Source organism: Mugil cephalus, chromosome 14, assembly GCF_022458985.1.
Source record: "Mugil cephalus isolate CIBA_MC_2020 chromosome 14, CIBA_Mcephalus_1.1, whole genome shotgun sequence".
NCBI lineage: Eukaryota > Metazoa > Chordata > Actinopteri > Mugiliformes > Mugilidae > Mugil > Mugil cephalus.
In genome coordinates this window covers 4,603,783-4,626,439 of record NC_061783.1, presented here as the reverse complement: position 1 = coordinate 4,626,439, position 22,657 = coordinate 4,603,783, and the positions used below count along the sequence as shown (strand labels likewise).

At 42.0% G+C, this 22,657-nt stretch overlaps 2 protein-coding genes across 4 annotated transcripts; one reads left to right on the top strand and one right to left on the bottom strand.

The window, feature by feature from the left end:
* Nucleotides 1–1,158: 1,158 nt before the first annotated feature.
* On the bottom strand, nucleotides 1,159–14,340 carry zdhhc18b (zinc finger DHHC-type palmitoyltransferase 18b). Of its 2 annotated transcripts, XM_047605169.1 has the most exons (10): nucleotides 13,509–14,340; nucleotides 12,769–12,929; nucleotides 10,144–10,293; nucleotides 9,827–9,964; nucleotides 9,496–9,547; nucleotides 8,786–8,888; nucleotides 8,527–8,636; nucleotides 6,791–6,893; nucleotides 5,014–5,095; nucleotides 3,807–3,953 (listed from the first exon to the last, which is right to left on the bottom strand). In XM_047605169.1, the coding sequence occupies exons 1-9, from the start codon at nucleotides 13,760–13,762 to the stop codon at nucleotides 5,054–5,056; spliced, it is 1,113 nt and encodes a 370-aa protein (XP_047461125.1). In that variant the 5' UTR covers nucleotides 13,763–14,340; the 3' UTR covers nucleotides 3,807–3,953; nucleotides 5,014–5,053. The 2 variants fall into 2 exon arrangements, with proteins under 2 accessions (XP_047461124.1, XP_047461125.1); XM_047605168.1 differs by lacking the exon at nucleotides 5,014–5,095 and having other exon boundaries at nucleotides 1,159–3,953.
* Nucleotides 14,341–14,864: 524 nt separating this feature from the next.
* Nucleotides 14,865–21,323, top strand: kdf1b (keratinocyte differentiation factor 1b). 2 transcript variants are annotated; one of them, XM_047605170.1, is made up of 4 exons: nucleotides 14,865–15,075; nucleotides 16,049–16,998; nucleotides 17,092–17,178; nucleotides 19,606–21,323. In XM_047605170.1, the coding sequence occupies exons 2-4, from the start codon at nucleotides 16,065–16,067 to the stop codon at nucleotides 19,698–19,700; spliced, it is 1,116 nt and encodes a 371-aa protein (XP_047461126.1). In that variant the 5' UTR covers nucleotides 14,865–15,075; nucleotides 16,049–16,064; the 3' UTR covers nucleotides 19,701–21,323. The 2 variants fall into 2 exon arrangements, with proteins under 2 accessions (XP_047461126.1, XP_047461127.1); XM_047605171.1 differs by having other exon boundaries at nucleotides 14,878–14,918.
* Nucleotides 21,324–22,657: the final 1,334 nt, after the last annotated feature.

Sequence of the window (22,657 nt, the reverse complement as noted above, 5' to 3'; positions counted from 1 at the left end):
TGAATTTATTGTTCTGTGGACTAGCACCAAAGGCAATGCAACACTGACCAAAATCCTCCTTCTGTGGAATTTATTAGTCAGCACTGATGATATGAAAACTTTTTCTAGTTCTCTTCAAGCTTTCCACCCCCCACATTAAAGAGCCAGAGTTAGAACAGACTGCTCACTGATTATTAGAACAAAAGTCTGGATTTGTTTAGGAGCTTCATTCTGTATGGAAGTCAGCTGGAAAATATCCTAATAGGGATTTAGCGAGTGGAAGCTGATCACATCACATCTATGTTTTTCTTGCTTTAACCGCTCATTCGCCGTTAATTGATGCAGGTTCGAGAAGAAGCGTCTCCTGTAGCTGGAGCCAGTGCTGGTCACTGGGAGCTGCTGACAAAGGGCAGAACACAATTCATTCACCACTTTGGTCTCGCAGTCAGCTGAGGAATTCAGACTAGCAACCACAAGGTCACGCATCCACCTCGGTCTCTACTCTCAAGACCACCACAGCACCCAGTTTAACCCTTTGACTGGCACTGTAACCACACAGTTTTTGTACTAGTAGTACACAATAAATGCTTCATTTTTCATTTTGTACCCATTGTTAGTCATTTGTAAGATACACAAATTTGTTTGAACACATTATATATACAAACATCTGAGCTGCGTCTTTTGTACTTTTTGAGCTATAGCTTGAAAATATACATTATACAGCTTCAGTATTCATATTGCATCAATCTGTTCAATCGTATGAATATTTTAATAATGGCAAAATATTCAGTTTATTGCGCACGCTATTAATATAGATTACACAGATTATGAATGATACTTAATCGTGATTAATTGTATTCCTTAGTGTGGAAGTCAAAGGGTTGACACACTTGTCTGCTCCATTGAATTATGCGTAGTCCTCAGACTTCATTACAAGAAATGCAAAGATAGCTGGTATTATATTTTCTTCTCATTTGGCGAGAAGAAATTGTACGTGAGGAGGCGCACACAGGCAAAGTAATGACAGGATCTTGAGTATGAGACACGAGGACAGCTCTTAAATCAGAAAGATGTCCAAAAGTTTAGTTGACTGTGGCTGAATCATCGCGTCAATGGGCCATCACTGCCATCTAGCGGCCACTTGCAGCACTCCAATGGCACAAAAGCAAACCGGGCCTCTTTACTTCACTGAGCTTTATTTTCCTTGCTTGTCATTTTGGCAGAAGCATGGGCTTAGATAACGTTACAGATCACACAAACACACGTCCCTCCCCAAAAACGCGCCGCTTCTGTTCAATCTCACCGATTTACACACAGCAGGCGCAGCAAACTCTTTGGGTGAACTACAGATTGACGGCATGCGCGTGTGCCTGTGATTTAGTGTTTGTTGGGATCAGTGCATTTTTAATTATTTTTTTGTGTGCAGCTATTGCCATCGGGTCACATATGTGGACGAACACGATATGTCACGTAAAACTTGCATATTGAATACCTAACCTACAGTACAGATTTCCACCTGAGAACGAACCAACACGTCTGCCCTCCAGACACATCTTAGATTTGTCAGAGCCTACAAAAAAATTAATCAAATAAACAATTGTAGGAAAACGATGGGGAGAAAGGGTATTGCTGTTGCTCAGAAAACGTGAGCAGGTCGTGGACATGTGAAAGGGAGATTGAAATCACTGACTTACAGCGAGCAAAAATCACTAACGGTGCTTTAGCTCTAACACAACAAAAAGCTGGTTTTGGACTTTGTATAATGTGACGTTTGAATAAAATGTTGTTTTAAAAAAACTACTATAGTGTAAAATACATCTTTAGTCGTTACCATGCAGTTGCATTCGCTACCACTGTTATAGCACATTGTTCTGATCAGTAAACACAATACAACCGATACACATTTAACCCACTGAGCCAGGTCAAAGGGGACAATCCACACAAAATCCACACCGTGCAACCGTTTGAGATCAGCAGCTTCAAACTAAGGCAGCCATCTCACGTCAAGATATGAATATCCAGAAAACATGCCGATTTTGGGGCAGCTGGGCTTTTACTTTTCTTTCTTGAAGGTGTTTGGCCACCCATCCTAGTGGCTTCTTCAGTTCTAAAAGGCTGGTGGGGAGTTGGAGTCCCTGTTGGGGTTTTCCCAATTTAGATGCATCTGTCTTCTTTGGCCAAAATGTGAATATTGTTGTCTTCACAGACTCAGACAGGAAGGGGTTGTTGAGAGTGGCATTCACTGGGCAAGGGAAACAGGATTAAAATCATTTCCCCCCACGAAAGGTAAGAATCTGAAGAATCTGGTAATTGGGCCTGTTCAGACCTTGCATTAAGATCTGGACACATGCGGCCCAGAACACCTCCAAATGGGGCCAGTGAACTGAGGTCTCTCAAGTGCGATCTCAATACGTCCTAGAGCTGCCGACCCCTGTCTTTTACGTTCACCCAGATCAGATCTTAATGCAAGGTCTGCACAGGCCCATTAAGAGACACTAGTCATGTGGGTTTCTGATGGGTACCACCCACAGATGTTCCATTTCAAACCCCAACTCCCCATCAATTTATTAGAACCCAAGAAGCTACTTGGATGGGTGATGCAGTGTCTTCCCAACCAATCCAGCTCCTTGTTTCAACTTGTTCTGTCTGAATGTACCATGACCTGGATGACTAGAAACCTTCACAGACACAGTGATAATGGCATCACTTGAATCTTTTGATTCCTGAAAAGCAGAACTTCCTCAGCTCAAGGGGCCATATCACGTTTGTTTTTTTTCCCTCTCAGATGTACTGATGTGAAATTAAAAAAAAAAAACAACAACAAAAAAAACTGTCAGAAAGTAATCTCGGCCTGCCAGACATCAAGGTCAGACATCAGCATAACACTGCTGAGAGTCTCTCTGATAAGAAACACTGAAGGCGTTGTGGAGGACCCGCGTGTCTAACTAAATGTTAGCCTGTCTCCCTCCTGTACGTCCACGTGAGTCCGTTTCGGAGCTCCGAGCTCAAGACGTAAAGTTCATGTGTCCCGGGAAATTCTCTCAAAGTTCCACAACTTGTTCCATTATTCACAGCCCGTACACGTCGACATGACGTTATCGGCCTGTATCTGTTGTTCATCTCGAGGAGAACCTGGCTCAGGCTCACACTATAAACTGAGTGATGTTGATGCGAGTTCTGTATCTGGGATAGATTTTCCCTTTAAGAGCAGCCTTTCTCTTTACAGCTGAATACAATTCTGAGCTCTCTCTCTCGAACTGTTACATAAAAGCCACTGTTTCACAAAATTTGGTGAATGTGACATGCTGGTAAATTTAACGCTTTACAAGGGGAATCATCAAAAAGACACGTGGCTCGCAGCACTTCTTACACCCTAAAGACTTTTCTGTGCTTTCTACGTTGCATCCGGAATAATCTCCTGGTCTGCCCTTGTGTTCCTACTTCCTCTGCAGGCTGGCCACGCTAGAGCATATGTTTGTGATTGTCAACGACCAGAACAGAGAGTTTCTGAGAGCCAACAGCAATAAGGAAAAACTTTGCATCACTTGGATCTGACTGTTACAGCTGTTACAGCATGCAAGCTTCAAAGGGTGCGTGTTTCCACTTGAGAAAGTCATCACTCAAGTCAGTCAGTGCAGCGGGGAGAAGCCGGCAGCTTTTTGGCCCTTGGTTTTAGCGTCCGGAGACGTGGGAGGGACGGGGGCGTCAAAGGCGGGGTTGGGAATATGCAGGGCCGCTCTCTTGCATTTCTTTGAGCGAGCCTTGGCATGACGCGGCGGAGAGGTGTCGCGGTGGGGGCTGGACGCGCGGTGGGGCCCGCAACCCGCCGAGGGCTCCGGAGAGGGGTCAGGGTTCACCGCGGGGCTGTTGTCCGCGCAGGGATGAGCTGTCTGAGGTTTCCCCTGAGGGCACGAAGTGGACAGGAGCGGAGAGAGCGTGGCCGATTCCAGCAGGCCTTTAGTTCCCTGTGTGCACTGAAGGGAGGGCGGGGGGTAAGTGCAAGGAGGAAGATGGTTAGTAAAAAAAAAAGAAGACAAGAGTAATTAGATAGGCCAGTGAAGTTAACGTGAGACACAGCAGGGTGTTAAACCAGTAAATACAGCACCAGCTGTGCAAGATGAATCACAGGATTATTACTTGGAGTGCATGCAGCCTGCAGGGTGATATAAAGCAGGACGTCCAAGTGTTTCATGCCACCGACTATTAGATGCATGCACATCACACCCAGGAAATCTGAGCTAAAATTAGTTTCAGAGCAAGAGAAACAAAACAAATATCACAGCGTCACTAAAGTTTGGTGCCAACAGTTGTGTCAGGGAGCTAATGTATTAGTTACACTGATGTCCACACCACGGTTAGCAGCAACTCTACCAGGTCCACTGGTAGGTATCACGTAACCTCATGAGCGCATCTGCAGCCGTCCAGTCAGAATGAAAGACAGAAAAAAATCAGATATGATAGAAAAACACACTGGAGCTGAAGTGGAGTGATGATGCTTGGTGCTATGGTCGAACCCAGTTCAATATAAAAGGTATAAATGCACATTTTAGATCACTTAAGATACAACTGCAATACATCCAGACTAATGGATACAAAAAAAGGAAAACTGAGGTCAGTTTAAGTTCCATTTTTATCCATTTACTGTTATTTATTTTCTTAAAAAAAAAAAAATTAAAAAAAACTCAGCTGAAATGGCAAAGATGCTGCTGCCATCTATAGTGTTGAGCAACTTTCTGTCCCTTCGCTTAATAACATCATATCTGATGTTATTATGGGTGATGACATTATACTACATACTAGAACATATTTTTATTTTATTCATTTAATTACATGAGGACACGTAAAAAATGAAAAACAAAAACTTCTGATACATTCAGTCACTGCTGACTGTAAATGTACTTCTGCACTTAACTGACTGAGCGTGGCAGTGAATGAATAAAGCCATGCAGGAACGCTGCAGCCAGCTAATAGGACATGCATAGACAGCAGCAGGCATAGGCACTCTGCACTCTCCCTTCCTCTAAACAGGCTTACCACGCTCATGGCCCGCCACTCCTGCTCTAACAGCAGCTAATCATCCAGTGCAGGACACTGCAAAGTCCAGACACTTCTCCTCCTAGTGGTGGTGACGGAGAACAGGCACAGAGACACACCACAGACACAACAGTGAGTCAGGACTGGATGAACAGATGCACATGGAGCTGAGTGTGTGTGTGTGTGTCGATATTGGGGTTTTCTTTCTTTGGTGGAAAACTCATCATTCTCCATGGTGTAAAATGAGAGGACGGAGGAACAAAACCATGAAAAATGAGTGCACACAGGTGATGAACTGAATAGACAAATGTTTAATTTGTTATATATACTAATATATACTGAAACAAATGCATGAAGGGAAATGAGAAGCTTCATTACTTAGTACTTTAAATCTGCTATGTGCACACAGACATGAGAAAAAGAAAACACAGAAAAAAAACAGATGCAGAAAAGGCTTTGCATACAGTTACGTCACATGCTCACCAAATTAGTAAGAAAATAAATGTGAAGACTTGAAACGGTGACTCCAGTTTTAGCTGACTTTACACGCAGAGAGTAGAAAAGGTTGAGTTTCTTTAGTGTAAACAAAGGAGAGCTGCTTGTGTTCCGGAACGTCAAACAGCAGCTATTTGACGTGAGATCACTGAGGCTCAGGCTGCAACTCTCTCTGAACCACAGATGTGCCTTGTAAACAAAAGTTGCCGTTCAACTCTCCAGGTATCTTTTTATATCCCCTGCTGTCAGAGGGAACAACAGGAGAGACAATCTGTGAGGAGGAGGAGGAGGAGGAGGAGGAGGAGCAGCTGCTCTCCAAACACCCTGAGCTGGCATACAGTACTGCGCTGGAACAAAATACTGAGGTATAAATGGCAAGAAGTATTTTTAAAGCTTCTATCAAAACACAATATGTGCATTTCCACGAGGTAAACATTAAAGTGCAGGTGGTTAAGCTCGACAGACTGTGAGGCCAACGGCAAATTAAACATATCTTATTAAGTCCACCTCTAAAGGAACAGTTCTACTTATTTATTTCCACGTGTCTGTATAATTAATATAAAGCTAAAGCTGGTAGCAAGTTAGCTTAGCTTAGCACGGAGCTATGAAACATGGTCCCAAATTGAAATAAAGAGAATAATGATTATATTAAATCTAATAGTGTCGAGCACTGGTGATGCAAAGACATTTTAGATGTTTTATAGATGAGTTTCTCTTCCACTTTTATATGAAGCTGAGTTAAAGGCTTAAAAACGCCTCTTTTCTTTATGACCAGATATAGAACAACAACAACGTTCCTCTCACAGAGAACATGCCGGTGTCATTAGACACCATAAACACTCTCTCACTATTTCACTCAGGATGGTTTGTCACTGCAGTCTTTCTGGATCTGATGCAGCCAGTGGGTTTTACTGCTGCTGATCTGACGTCTTTGTGACACAGTTACTGATGAGTTAGTTATATAAGACGGCTTTAAACCAGCAAAATTCCCAACATGCTGAACTATTCCTTTGACTTGCAGTCAGGGAGCCCGTTTTATTGTACATCTGACAAAGAATTGAAATTTAAAGTCTTATTAATACTCATAATGATGTAAATAATACAAGTGGGGGATGAACCTTAACACAACTGTTAACAACAGACAGACAGATGCTGGGTCGGACCAGAGCAGGCAACAAGGCTTCTCTCAGGCAAAGGAAGAGTTTTGGCGGGAGTCAGGGGGTTCAGGCACAGGAGACGGGGATTCCTGCAAGTCAAAAGCCGGCTGAGAGGATCCTCCTACCACGTTTATCTCGCTTTTGGCAGCCAGGGTGGGAAGCTCGATGTCGGGGCCGCCAGTCTGGGCGGACTCGTCTGTCGGCAGGAAACCTCGTCTGTCAATTAAGCTGGAAAGACAGAGCGGGTTCAAAAAAGATGAATTTACAAATACTTTAGAAAATGTGAAACAGCACACTGGGATGAAGATGGAGGCTGAATTGGATATTTATTATTAGTTGAGGAAACACTTACAGGTCCCCCTTTAATTCTAAATATAATTAATGAATTTGTCTAGGTTTGCTCTAATCCTGACCAAATCGTTCGTGGATTTAGACAACCTTTAATATAAATATATAACACCAAACAATGCCTGCCTAGTCTTTCAAATGTTTCCTTAACATGCAAATTAAACCTTTACTATGACTGTGAGTTTGATAAAAACAAAAAAGTTTGAAGTAAGGAAAACATTTACTTCTTTATTTCTGCTTATTGTTTTTATTCTGCATATTGTTTAAGAACTTAGAAATCTATAGCTTGTACCTTGTAGTTTACACGGTGACTGAATGTCTCTCAATACTCGTTATTTGTATTTTATGGTATTAATACTACACTGCACCTGTCTGATAAAACCTCATGCAGTTTGGAGTTTAATTACTGTTCAAAAGAGATTCTTTGGCCAATAGGGGGCAGTAGAAGCAGGTTGTAGATAGATGACCTAGAATCACCTTTTAGATGACTGCAAAAACAGTTGCTTATGTACACACAGCAGTTACTGAGCAACAATATCATTTAGAGTACTTGTGTCCGCTTGGTGAATGTTCAGTATTTGTTTTCCTTTTAGCTCCGTTTCTGGTCTCGTTCCAACACTTGAGGGAAATAATTGGCCCCTTGGCAGCTAAATGCTTCGCTACCCGTGTCTTATGTTTCTGTGTCTGACAACAATACCATGAGAGCAGGGTCAAAGGTCAAAGTACCCATGATGCATTGAGGATGCGTATGAGTGATGTGATGTCAGACAACATTTGGACACACTCCGCTGGCAGTGTGTGCACACAATGCATCCTGGGTCACATTAAAGACCACCAACTATTCAGCAGGGGTCAGTAGAAATAGAAACTCAGTAGAAATAAACACAACACACAACCACTATTTTGAATGGTGGACAGAAAAAGAAAAGGCCCCGTGTGTCATTTCAGTACTAATGACAGAATTTTTTTTTTCCCCCCACTTGTAGCTGTTATCCTATTAAGCTAATAAATAGCTAACAAATCAAGGAAAAATGACTAAATATGAGAAATATGCATGTATATCATTTATTCATTGGACTTTCTCAACAATGACCAGTGTCTTTATTTACGCCTGTTACTGGAGGTTTTCTTTCACTCATCATTGCGTGTGGAAGCTTGAGCTTCGTGAAGGTTATAAAGTAACTAACATGAAGGCAGGGATAAACCACGTGCCTAAATAACAGCTTAATGCATGCGTGCGTTTTGTGCGTGTGAATGGGAGACTCCACAACGAACAGTGCTAATTGAGGTTGCGATCTGTTAGAGAGAACATATTGTCATTTAAAGTGTCCTGTGTGACCACAGTATTTTTAGCCGGTCACTTGCAGAGATCCAGTGTTCTAGCCGGGCAGCTGAGCTTGTATCATTTTATAATACAAGCGGGCACTATCACATTGCTACTTGATAAGCGGTTATTATAAAATAATCAATGGCTTCATAATGAGAATATAACCATGTAAGATTTAGCACTGACCTGGGTGGCATGGGTGAACAGAGCACAGAACAACAGTTAACAAAGATGTTTCTATGGCTGTATGGGTTGGTGACATCTTCTCCACTCTTTCCTGACCAGGAGCCTTTAATCTAAAACAAATAAAATAAAACATTTTATTTTCTCAAGGCAGAATTTGTTCTCTCTGGGAAACAATTTGGGTCATCTGTTTATTTGTACTTAATTTAATTTGATCAGAACCACTCCCCTGCTACAACATCCATCCCAAGCCAGTACTCACATCTTCGTTGGTGGTCAGATTGGAGGCCACCAGGTACGTATGGAAGCCTGAGAGGCCCAAGATGGACCAGACTGAGAAGAAGCAGATCACCAGCTCCACAGCAGTGAAAGCTTGGGTCAAGGAAAGCGTCTTTACAGAGTTAACGCTGGGTGATACGGCCAAGAAAGAAAAGCTGATGAGGTTTTGTTTTTTTTGGTCAGTTAATGTAAACAGAACATCAACCAGCTGTTTCCCAGTTGAATGCCAAAACACACATTTTTAAGACCAGATATTAGTTCTGGTCTTTTGTTCAGTCGCTTTATAATGGGTCATTCTGGATTTATCTGTGGTAAAAGTACAATTTAAACTGGTTCTGAGCGGCAACACATGAAGCGTTTTATTGCCAAACAGGAAATAATTAACAACGTTAATCAGGATCATCTTCTATCTGTTTGCAAATGACTTTGCAAAACCACTTTCTATTCATGTAACCACCTTTCCTCTGGCTTAATTTGCCATTGTGAACTGCAGCCAAGACAAACTGAGTTTGTGGGTATGAGGAAATGGTGACGGCGTACACCGGCTGACTGCAGGGAGCTGCTTAAACCCAGACGTTTAGACAAGAGAGAAAGCAAATTAAACATACATCACTCAACACTAGTTGAGGAACAACAAATAGAACAAATTGTTTGCTTGAGAAATCTTAAAAAAACATTTCCAGGAAAGGATATCTGCCTGGACTTTCTTGAAGGGCGAACACCAGACCTTTCCCACCTTGAGCCCCTGAAAGACAGAAAAATAAAACGTCACCAGGCTCCATCAAAGAGAGATTGGGATTCCCAAGCTAATAATTGCCATATCATTTTCACGACTTTCCAGGGCAGCAATATACTTCCCAGAAAAACACACACAGTTTTTCTTATCAGGCACAATCTGCTCTGAAGTAGTAAACCCCACCCGTCCAGCAGCCCCAGTGACACAAAACAAACAGTTCCTGGCAGGTGCTCTTTCAGACAGCAGTGACATTCGTGACTGGTGTCCGCTTGTAAACCGTCTGCATACTCAGTGCTAGATGTGTGGTCACGCAGCCGAAGATGAACGCCGTCAGGAAGGAGAGCGACACGATGAAGGTGTAGAAGAAACGATAGTTGCGTTTCCCTACGCAGTTCCCCACCCAGGGGCAGTGATGGTCGAACCTCTCTGAAGAACGAACGCAGAATTAAAAGTAGGTCAGTGACATTAGAATTTAAAGGAACACTGAATTAGTTCAGTCTAATGGACTAATGGAACGTATGGAAGTCTGTTTGCTGTAGGCCTGTGAAGCCTCTATTATTTATGGGTGATAAATGTCACAGTGTCAGCGTGTGGCCGCTGCTCACCCACACAGTTGTCACACAGGCTGCAGTGGGAGGTGCGCGGAGGCCGGAACATCTTGCAGGTGAAGCAGTACTTGAGCTTCACCACCTGCTGGTTGATGAGGATTTCCTTGGTGCGCGGTGGAGGCCGATAGCTGGTGTTGCCAGTGTTGTCTAGAAGAGAGATTTGTTCTTTTAAATGTCACTAAATGCAGCCTCATTATTATCTTCTCAATCTCTTTAAGGCAAATCTTGGTGAGATTTAGTCCCTATAATGAATGTCAGAAAACAAATCTTATTCATATCCATTTCAAATAGGAAAATAGAATAGGACACATATGCTTTTCACAGAGTTCAATCTGTCTCAACCTAAAAAAAAAATAAACTGAATTACTGTTAAGACGTCCACTTGACCTTGCCCATGCCAGGAACAGCCACAGCCGTTTATCAGATATGATAATCTTTGATAAGATTACTGTACAGACGAGAGCTGTAGAGGCACTTAAAAAAAACACACATGGTGATGCTGCGCGTCTTGTTGCTCTGTGCATTTGTCGAGAAATGTGAGCACAAACCTTGCTGCTTTTCTATCCAACTTACTTTCCCCATGAAATCAGGTCTGACCACATTATTTGGGAGCGATAGCTGACACCTTTCTCAAGGTGTAAACTTTAAACCGCCCGATAATAACCTGACACGAAAGACACAGGATGTCGGGAATTGGTGTGTAGTGTATGATAGCTGACAACAAACTAGGCCTCCCCTCTGTTGCCTCACAAAATGACTAACCTGCCAACAATGTGTTTTAATAGTCTACCACTTTGTGTGACAACTTCAACAACCCATCTGTGACATTGGACCAGTCATCCTTTTCATTTTCCAACCACAACATAGAGGAATGAAGGGAGGGCTGATATGTGGACAAACCACGTGGTCCTCTTCTCCACCCACGGATTTTTTTCCTTCCCTTTCTCTTGGTTTGAACAACAGGCAGAAACTATAATTTATACTTTTTCAAATGCCGTCGTAAATCAAATACCATTCTTGTTTCCACTAGTTGGTAACTGTCAGGTCCCTCCCCGATGACACCGAGCTTGTTGTGAAAGACAACTAGTTAGCTGATTAGTCAGAGGACCGATGTGTCTTTGCCATCTCATGCCAAAGATGACATTGTAATCACATAATCTGACACAGAGACCGCCTTATCACGGTCATACAGTCAGAATCTGGCATTGCAGGTGCAGTCTTCTTTACACGGGTTTGCGCAATGTCAGGTCCAATTAGCTGCAGTAAAGGCACGATCAGACTACACTTCCTTCTAATCTTGTCCCCCTCCTGGTACGACATGAGTGAAGGCTTTTTCCTGCATCCTCTTAGAAGGCTCGGGATTCTCTTTCTCTTCCCGTATAGTAACATTAATGATCGCAAAGCTGCATTTATAAAATTCTGATTCATTTGAACATTTGTGTTCCTCCTTGCATCCATAACAACACTCAAACAAACAAGGCTCTGACCTTCCAGAGACCTTCGTTTTACAGCCAACACTGAGTTCTACTGAGTGGTCCAGTGAAGTATAATGCAGGATATTAGCAAGGAAAGTTTCTCACCTGAACAGAATGTACTTATTATTATTTTTCCTACAATGAAATGTCAAAACTCCCACTTAAAAAAGGCGGTGCATTGTTTAGTCGTTTCCACGGTGCACTTTTACTCTAAATATAGGAATAAAATTAAGCTTAAAACTTCATATTGGCAGGAAACAAGAAGAAGAACAGCGCTGTTGCATCTCAAACACCTGCTCAGAATTCATTTCCAATTGGGCTCATTCAAAGACACATGTTAAGAGAATACCGATCCAAACATCACGCCTGGAACATTTCCTTAAAGACAGGGCGCTGGGTAAACGCTCCCTTATCTGCCAGAGTCTTTGTTTCAAAAATAGCTGAAGCACCGGCAGAACTGTTGGATAACATGAACAGCTTACATCACTGCCTAAACTTCGGTCACGAGTTTCCAAGGTGCACATTTGACAGTGAAGTCATTATATTGAAAGAAGACATTCGGAAAGGAAACTTAATGTTGGCAAGACATTAAAACTGTTGATGGACGGTTTTGAACAGGTCTGAAGCGTAACAAGGACAGATGGGGGGGGAAGGAATCTGCACAGAACCTTGTCAAAAAGACTTTGAATGTTTCAGTTCAAAATTAGAAAGCAGTAGGACACCTTTCCTGTACAGAAATAGCCCTAATGGAAGTCAATTTGACATTTATAACAATGAGTCGTGACAAATTCTGCTTTGGGCCTCTAATTTGTTGAGGGTTTCATTGCAATTGAAAAGATCTGGCAGCCTTCAAACTTAACTGTGACTTGCACTCAAACCTAAAATAAACCAGAGCAAAAATATATTGAAGGCAACTGAGCCAAGTATAATGTGCAATAAATACCCTGAGTGTAATTAGATAAGGGGTAAAGTCCCTTCAGGAAACATAAATGCCACATAGAGAGCTTTAGTGCCAAAGTTTGTCTAAATTCAGCGCCATAAACTGGGAGAAATACCACACTGGGGATACATTTTTTACAATACTGGGTATCAGTGTCAAGAGCAATTCACATGTTACTACCGCAGCCGTGCCTGACATGGCCCTTACCAATCTGTTTCTCGACGTCTGCGGCCTCATCTGGCGTCGCCCTGGGCAGGATGCCGGGGTCGGTGAAGCTGGTCTGGAGCAGGGTGATGACCACAAACACAAACAGGAGTCCTCCAATAACAGGTATGCAGCTGGTCAGGTGTTTGACCAGGAAGGGGCAGCTGGGATGCGAGGCAGCCACGGACACACAGAGGATGAATGTCTAAACCATGGTGATCATACCAAAGGCAATGCCCCGTTTCACATAACTGAGACAGTCATATTTTTAACCCACTGAGGGATCTAGTTCTAATTAACATTTAGTGCTTTTAATCACAGTCAAAACCCCTGGAGATGGAACACACTTTTCACTCTGCAGTGGCAGAAAAGATATAAATCCCTTTATATTCAATCATTTTAATGAATAACCACAATGGATATTGACAGGGTGCAGAAAATGATCTTTTAAATGGTGCTTGGGTATTTACTTGTTTGTGCCCAGACTACACCAGGAAATCTCGCGTTTTAAAATGCAACTGCGTGACACTAAAATACTTAGTTTTATAGACTAATAATAAAGACGTAGAATGACTAAGAATGACAAGCTCTACAGTACGGCATTGATTTTATACACCAAAGAAGAGTCTATTGCAATTTAAATAGCTGGTTCCCTAAAAACTTCTCCTTGAAAACACCTATTTGAACGAGAGACATCGCATAACAAAATTGTGAACCTGTAAAATATATATATATATACTCACTCAAATATAAAGAACAGACCACTTGTGACAAGGATAAGGCCCAGGGTGAGGGGCAGGACCCCGCTCTGCCGGGCCAGGATGATCCGTCCACCGCAGTAGAAGCGATTCTTTCCGGGGAAAACTTCCCACTTTCTCCTGGGTGTCTTCGGCTCCTTTTTCTTCTCGGAGTCGGTGCCATGGTGGGGCGGAGGGGTCGGGGTGGGCGTCGGTAGTGCCTGCGGGTCGATTTGCTGATACTCGCAGTTTTTCATCATGTATCACCGAGTCTGGCTTCTCCGTCCCAACATGGACAACCGGGGCATTTGGCCAGTGACCGGCAGCATCACTGAGCCCCGTTTATTCTGAGGCAGCAGAGCGCAGCAAATGTCGTCATTCCGTGGAGAAGACAAGCTAATCCTACGCTACGGGTATTCAGTAAATAACCCTGAGACCCCGAGCCTGTAATCACGTCCCTGTCACTTTCCATGCCTCCTCATTTATTCTCATTTAAGTCTGTATACGGAAAGACTTGACACAAATTCAAGCGACAACTCCCTAGGCATCGTTAGCTCCTTGGCTGATCCATTCATACCAGCCTGGTCCAGCTGCGGGAGTATTTAACATCAGTTCACCCAAAGTACCATTACCTCTGCTAGCTTGTTAGCTTGCTCTACTTGGATATTTTAGCCAGCCTTTGCATTAAGGTCCAGCGACTCCATATGGCTAAATTAAATTAATTACAAAACTTATTATTTTTCGTGGATATAGTTCTGCTATCAATTGACCGTGCACATTCGTGACAACCCGGTTAGCTACGTTGCCGTTTCACGACTCGTCCGGACGAATTGCTAAAATTGTCCAACAACACAAAGACATTAGTATTTCCGGTTTGTATTATTTTGAAATAAATAATATATTAAAATATTGCTTTTCACCTAAAATAATAACATTACTCAAGACAAGTGGATGTTTGTATAATGTATTATAGGACTTATACTTAATTTACTATATTTTTTAACATGTATCATGTATCTACAATTTTTAAAACGTCAGCGTCAAACAGTTCAACATCCGGTAAGTCAATGGTTATTGTTAGTGACTTGACGCAGGTTCGCCAGACCATTAGGTGCATCAAGGTGGGACATGTGTGAAGTCAGCGACAATGGAAATGGAAATATATGTAAATAAATAAAATTGTAAAAATCGTCGAGTTTTGTTTTTTTAGAAAGTGGCGGTGGGAAACTGAATGCTGTATTTGAACATATTATTCCTCTAATTTCTACGTGATTCAAACGTAGTTGTAAACACCATTTGAATATTACGTAAAAATACCAACAGCGTCTTATTTTTGAAAGTCACACTTAACCGGAAGTCCAACCCCTTGTTTGCCGCTGTCTACCTGGTTTGCGCTTCCTCCACCTTGACGCTCAGGTACATGGATTTTGTCGAAAACTTTACTGAAACTGACATTTTGGAGCGGAGTTGACACTAGGTACTTTCAAAATGGACCAGAACCATAAATGTTCAGAATAAGGCGAAGAAACCAACTTTGATTCGGGAGTCAGCTGGTGGACGTACCGTGTATACTGTGAGTAATGTTTGGTGAGAAACTCGTAAGTCCTCTAATGGAGGAAAGAGCAGCAATGACAAGTCGCCATGAAAGTGAAAATCATTTTTACATACGAAGGGGAATTTCAGCTTATGTGTGTGAAACGTCGGTGTATAAACCATATTGAATAAGTGGTTAAATCTGGACGAAACGGCAAAATAATATTCCCGTTTCACTTGCTGGTTTATGGCCAAGTGATACTGTGACTACTGTAAACATGTAAACGTCATAGGACGGAACACCAGACACCAGTTGAGAATCTGTCAATTTATAGCTCATTGCCTTTTATAACATCTCCACACGCCCGATATCAAGCAACAGAAGATAACAAAAGGTTGTAAACTTTGTTTTCTTCACCTCGGCATTCGTGCGACATAACCACACTGCTTTTTTTATTTAGTTGAATTAGCTTTTTTTTCGCTCAGACTGCAACAGTGGCCTTTTAAGGGGTTGAAGAATGTTGACCTGCTGTCAGCACCATCACTTTTAATGAGGACACTTTGGTTTAGCATGTGGAACATTCAGAACTTTGACAGCAGTGGATTGTTCATTGCAAGTTCTCAACCTTTTCCGTGAACAAAAGAAAACAACTCCATGAGTTGTAAAATAAGTTACGCAGTAACGAGGCGTGTCTTAATTAAGGGCCGCATAATAAATTGCGGTTGAGTCATTAGTAACTCTGCCTGACGCAACTCGTGTCTTTAAAATTTTGAGAGCGTACGTTCATGCAGTGAATTTGATGTATGAATGGCGAATTGTCTGCGGCGCACATCCTCTATAAAACCTGTTGGGCTACATTACCTGCCACCTGGGGATAGCAGTTTCACATTTGTTTGGAAGATGCCCTCAGGCGGCAAGTGATTTTAGGTTTAGCCTGAGACACTGCACTGCATTAAAATTTCTTTCTTTTTTTTTGTTACTGATGCCATTTCAACACTGTCTTAAATTTCAGTGGGATCCAGTAAGTCATGTCTGGCGGCAGCGCAGGCAGCCCAAGACACGACCCGGGGCCCAGTGGCCAGAGGCCTGGACTCAGTCGGAGCTACAGCCAAGTGTCGTCGTATGAGGAGCGCTGTGTGGACCCGGTGGAGGACAGGCTGCCAATCCCAGAACCAAAGGCGGCTCACAAAGCCCACCTGAGAGATGCTAATGGAAAGGAATCTGAAACGATCGGCTTCATCCCTGGCTCAGCTGAGCATTCCTCTGCAGCGCAGACCTGCAATCCCTGCACGTCTCCACGGAGCTGCAGGACTTTTATATGCAACGTGCTCACCTGCGGCCTGTACAGGGTTTGCCAGGCGTCCGTCATCGCCCCGTGCCTGGCCCCAAACGAGAGTTCCCCAGATGAACCAGAGAAGGTGAGCCTGCGAGCCGTGAGCCCCGGAGACAAGGCGTCAGAAGAGGACGGCGCAGACTGGCTGGGGGACGTCCACATTGCTGGAGTCAAAGTGGACAGTCAAAGAGAACATTTAGATGTTGGAACTACATCTTTACCGTACGTGCTTCCGACCGGTGGTCAGACACAACCCAGCCATCCGTCCCTCCACGAGTCGATGAGGTTTGATGACTGGGACGACGAGGAGGAGGATGTAGACACGCTGATTACTAAGAAGCTGCTGGAGCTCTACTCTGAGTATCAGATTGAGGCGTTGGCCAAGTGCACTACAGACTCCGTGTTTCTGAAGAAGAGCAAGGCCATCAACCATCTCATCAACTCGCTGGCAGAGGAGCACAAAATGGACGAGCAGGAGGCCGAGTGCAGGCTGGTGCGCGGCATCATCCGCATCAGCACGCGGAAGAGCATGAAGAGGAGGCCGAAAATATCCAGGATGGAGAGGACGCTGTCGGACAGCGGCAACGAGACAATGAAGGACAGTGACTGCTTCACATACAGCAACAACAGTAAGTAGAAACTCAGGAAACATCAGCGTGGCCTTTGAAATGTTCTCGAAGTGCTTCCTTTACATTGAAAAACATTTTGCTTTGTTCCTCAAGATGACTACAAATCTAATCCCAACATCCAAATATCAGACCTGACCTCCTCTGATAAGTGTGCGAGGGACATGTGGAGGAACAATGGAGGTAAAGGACTGTGTTTTCATTAACACTGATATGTTATTGAAAAGGATGTAGAAAGTTGGCGCTAACACGTCCAGTTTAGCATTATTTCTTTTGTTTTTATGTGTATGTACAATAACCACTGTGTATATTTTATATTTTTATAGTTTTACAGAAGTGTCTATATTTTAGATAATATTGTATATCTAGTATTTATTGCTCTCTCTTGCTCTTTAATACGTTTAAAAAAAAAAAAAAGAAGCTAAATTAGGAAACTTCCTATAAGCGTCCCGGTGTACCTATATTTTGTGCAGTAATATCCATTCTATTCCATTTCTCATCAGACAAAACATTTTTTGATGACAACAGGTGACACGTGTCTCTATCCATTAGCACGGTTCCGTTTCACCAGTCTTTAACGTGCACCTCACCTTTCAAATTAACATTTTTCTCGTTTTATTCAATTGGTTCGTTTCATTTAGAATTTGTGTACACTTCATGACCCAGCCCCAAGAATAACGCAAATAAAAACCTTTAGCTTTACAGGCATATAGATTTAGGCAATAGAAATATACATTTTAAAGAAAGCGGTTAAAACCCTTTTTAAACAGCAAGCAAACCAAATTTAACTCGCTAATGAAATTTAGCTTCACCCAAGGCTAGGTAGCTAAAACTAAATGACCAATGTTTCACCCTCTCCCCGTTTCCTTTAATTCAAGTATATCATTTCATGTGGCCTTATGGTTTAATTTAGTTTGTTGTCATGAAATGTGGTGGGCAAATCTATTCAGACTTGGTATTAACATATGTCCTGAATGATTGGGTCATAAGCTTAAAGTGCAGACGTGAACACACCCAAGGTGCATTGAGGACACATCTGAGATCACCCAGCCCACATTTGGAGGTGGTATATGACGCTTGTGGTGACATTCTTTTAGTAGCAGAGGATTCAGACTATGAAGGGCCTCTGATGTATAAACTTTAAAATGTATAACAGAAATACAGAATTCCTTTCAGCACCACTTGTTTCTTGGACCATTAAAACATTTATGTTCTGCCCCCATAGTTTGTGACACCATCTAAAGCAGCGAGGTAAATTATTTGGGCAGTAACACCTTCTGTAGCATTAAAACAGCCGACAGTCTCAGCAAGCAGAAAGGAACAAGTTGAAATGTAGAAACAAGCGGGCCGTGCTGGTTGAGCATGCAGCTGACAGCTGAGAACCCTCCTCCCCTTCTCCAAAGTCAGACTGGATGAATGAGCCGTAGCATCTGTTGGTTGGTTTGTTTTGTTGTAACAATAATAACAAGCTTTTGTTCAGAACTGCCATTTTCACTCTAACGCTGATAAGAGTATTAAAATCTTCCAGTACAAAAGACTAAATCGTTCTGATGAATTTGAATGATGTAATTAAATATTTGAATCTGCTGACAGCTTAATAGTACAACTAAGAAATTGTCTTTTAATATACTCTACATGGGCCATATTTGCACTGCAGTGAGCGTGCAGGGAGAAGCTTTTATTTGAACTGGAGGATTGGAGGTTTTTTTTCCCCCCTATGTAAATCATGTGCAATGTTTAGCCCATGACCACATTACATCAGGAAACAACCCTTTGTGGATCATGTGTCAGATATTCACGTCGGCTGACCTCCTGGAAAATGAACACAGGGGAACATTTCACCAGTGTCAATACTTTTTATCAGTGAAATGAGGAGTGCAGGGCGTACATGCTCTTGCTCAGGCTTCACTGCTCGTCTCAGCTGTTGTAAACTTACCTAATTACAAGTGGGACAGTAGATAGAATGGACGTGAGGAAAATAACATTTTTATGCTTCTGCCTCCATATAAAATTGAATTGTATAACTTGTCCTATTCGTACACAGTTTATTTTGAGATTCTATGGTTTTATTGCCAGAGTGTGTGAAGAAAACCAACCAGAAACACATTTTTATATTCCAGTTCATAACTATACACTTAACAAAGTAAGCACAATCTCAAACATTACCTGAGAACTGAGTTCAAATATAAAAATATAAGCAAAAAACTAAACATTATATTATTATATTATATAGCAGGAGGAGCAGTAGTAGTAGGTTGTTGGGATATACTGAGAAGTCCAACAATTTGCATGTACTGGTTACATCATCTTAACCTTTTCTGGTGCTTTGCCGTGTTTCTTGGCTCATTAGCGCCACCTGTAGAGCACTGTGAAACCGTTGACGGCAACAATTCAGACCAGGGGTGTCAAACTAATTTTAGTTCAGGGGCCTCATACAGCTCTGTTCCATCTCAGGTGGGTCAGACCAGTAACACAACAGCATGTTAACCTTTAGACAACAACAACTCCAAATGTTTCCCTTTCCTTGAATGTAAAAAAAGAGAACATTATGAAAGTGTTTACATTTAACAAACTGATGTTTGTTTTTGTTCATCTCTTGTGTTCTAACAGGTCACGCTACCAGTTCTGTAACAGACTACTCACCCTCTCACACAGAGACTAATTCTTCGGGGGTCCCCCTGACTTTCAGCTCCGTGAGAACATGAATCCCGCTCCACACGTGCGACCTTCTCGTATTTGCTGTGCCGCGTCCACAAGGACACATATGGGACTTTGAAGGGAGACAGTACTCACACTGGCTGAGCTGAGCTCTTGGTTGAGACCATGGCTCTGCTGTGAAAAAAAGAAAATGTGAAAGCTCACATTGTCTGAAGGACATCAGTGAACTCAGGGTTCTGCATGTAGATGTTTATGCTTGGTAATTGTTGTGTGGGTTTGAAGGATTGCTTGAATTGGAGCTTGTGCTGCAGGCAGTAGCTGCTAGCAGTTCTTAACATTCTATCACCATTAACCGTCCCCTGGTCCTTGAAGGAGTTATGGTATCGAAGCCTGCTGCTCTTTTTTCTGTTGGTTTGATTCTCTAACATTTAATGTTTTTATTTGTGAAATCTTTGAATCAGCAGATATTTGTTCATTTAAACTCTATTTGTTCCGTTCAGTGGTTGTGTGCCCAGTTATTGGCTCTATATCACTGTAAGTTATGATCATTTTCATCATCTGAATGATTGCAAATTGGTGTGAGGCATCAGAGTGGCAGTAGTTAAAATGAAGAAATAATGTAAGGAAATAATATAAAAAAGGATATTATTAATATAATTATGAGTTGGACTATTTGTGTGTGCCTGGTAGTACACTAGAAATAAGAAGTTTGACTTGACAGGAACTTTCTGTCTTATGGCAGTGCACTACATCCAGTTAGCTTTGTTCTGTTCTTTGCTGGAGGCAATAAGAGTTGAAAACAGCAAAACCAAACCTTTTTTTTTTCTTCACATTCATTTCGTGCCATGACTTCATGTTTGTGAAGTGTTTATTGTTAGCATCAGCATGAAGTTCATACGAAGCAGATGGCTCTGGGGCTTGTGTGCGATATATCCTGGATATTGTTCTTGACCATTTCCTATCTGCAATCAGGTCTCTGCCTGAAAGATGCATTATACCTATGTAATGTATGTGTGTGTGAGCTGCAGTAGACTTTAGGTTGTACATATTATAATGATATAGCTTTAACTTATTATAATGTCTCAAGCTGAATCATGAAGTGAATGTCTGTTTTCATGTCAACATCTCGATGGGAATTCGTCCAGCTGTCTCAGAGGAATGTATTTAGCTCTGTGACCTTCTCATCAACGCTGTCTTATGGTTTCTGTTGGTCATGCACCATTGTAGTGACCTCATACACTGGCAGCCAACAATCGTATGAGTAAATGTATGATCCAGGATCTTTGGGTAAACTCTGCCTAGATACTTTAAATAAAACAATCACCCGTTCTTGTCTTTTCAATGAGATTCTGCGTGCCTCACCAGTGTGGTTATAATGAAATGGTGTGAAACTTGTTGGTCTGGTTTGGACCAAGAACAACAAACTGAAGTGATGAATTCCCAACTGTATCTGTTTTACAACTCGCATCACTAAACTGGTTGAATTGTGGTAAAATATTGAGCTATGTTTCCATTCACTCATTACACCAATCTGTGTCAGGTGTCCTCAAAGTATAACGTTTGATCCTTTAACTTTATATTGTCAGCAGTGTATAAAAGCCTTGTAATGATGGTAACTAATTTCTTAACGGATACCCCACTGTAAAACCAATAAAGTAAATGAAGTGAGACTCAGAGGAAATCCTTTGCTTTTTGTTTGCTACACACAATACGGCCACATGAGGGAGTCAGAGCATGGGCCACCCAACTCCTCCACTTCCACTGGAATAATAGGATACGGTCTTGCGGCAGACCTCTAGCGTGAGTCCGCTTCTGTCAGACGCTCAGATCAATAAGTACGCGCAAGAAACTTCGAAATAAGATCATTTTACACACCTTTGTAAGAAGCGACTCTGTCATTAATTCATATTTAATTAGTCACCACTAGAGCGGCACAGTGGCCCCGGGATGCCTCCCAGCGAGAAGGACTATGTTCGAGTCCAGCTTGGGCCTTTCACATATTGATTTTGACTCTTCTTTATACGTTGTAATATAAGTAGCCAATCACAATTTTAGTTATGTTCAAATAACAGTGTCAGCATGTGTGGAGGAGAGGAATAGTTAAAACTGTATTTTTGTAAAAAAAAAAAAAAAAAAACAGCAACTTACCTGTGTTCTTAATGAAAATAAGTTATTCTTTTTTTAATAAATAAATAAACACAAAATGACAAATTTTCATTCTTTTTGCCTTTTTTAATCTTACCATTTATTGATGATTTGAATTCCCTATTGAAATCAAAAGCATTGAGAATACACAGAAATTATTCAATATAAATGGTTTCATTAAGGCACTGAACACATGCTATATTTCAGTCTACCACAATGTTATCTATCGAATTTTCAATTCAATTCAAAATATCAGTAAGTACACCTGGGTGTTGAAGTGGAAACAGAGACTACTCTAAATAAGGTCAATGAAACAACATGGTAACTCAAAATAGACAGCAGACAGCAGAGGTAATCTTTGAATTTACAGCTGGTTTTGGAAATGGCAATTGGCACATAGAACAAAAAATGTCTACACAACGTCCTCTGTCAGTCCTGTGGATGTACAAAGAGTGGTTGTTAGCTACTCCAGCTACGCTTTTATTCAGCATTAGTGCTCCCTTTCACATTCACATTATGCTGAGTATCCTTGTCTGTCATGACTCTCCTCACAAAAAAGATCCTCTTTCTGCGGGGCATCGTCATTCTGCCTCAGACCAAAGGATAGCATACTACAGTCCAGCCTCTGCCAGCTATTCCTTTCTCATTTTTACATCCAATGTCAGGGCGGGGAGAATCTGTACCTATTACAGGCAGAGATAGGATTAAACAAATTCATCTTCAATTAAGTTAGCCCTGCGATAGGCTGGCGACTTGGTGTACCCCGCCTCTCGCCCGATACCAGCTTGGATAGGCTCCAGGATCAAGCGCTACGGAAGATGAGATCTTCAATTAAAAGGAGGTTATTTTCATTTCCACT

Coding starts and splice junctions, on each gene's coding strand:
- zdhhc18b (XM_047605168.1), bottom strand. CDS start 13,762: ATGATGAAAAACTGCGAGTATCAGCAAATCGACCCGCAGGCACTACCG. Junction 9,548..9,826: donor GACCACACATCTAGCACTGA/GTATGCAGACGG, acceptor TCTGTCTTTCAG/GGGCTCAAGGTGGGAAAGGT. Junction 6,894..8,526: donor TGTTCACCCATGCCACCCAG/GTCAGTGCTAAA, acceptor CTGTCTTTCCAG/CTTAATTGACAGACGAGGTT.
- kdf1b (XM_047605170.1), top strand. CDS start 16,065: ATGTCTGGCGGCAGCGCAGGCAGCCCAAGACACGACCCGGGGCCCAGT. Junction 16,999..17,091: donor CTTCACATACAGCAACAACA/GTAAGTAGAAAC, acceptor TTGTTCCTCAAG/ATGACTACAAATCTAATCCC. Junction 17,179..19,605: donor CATGTGGAGGAACAATGGAG/GTAAAGGACTGT, acceptor GTGTTCTAACAG/GTCACGCTACCAGTTCTGTA.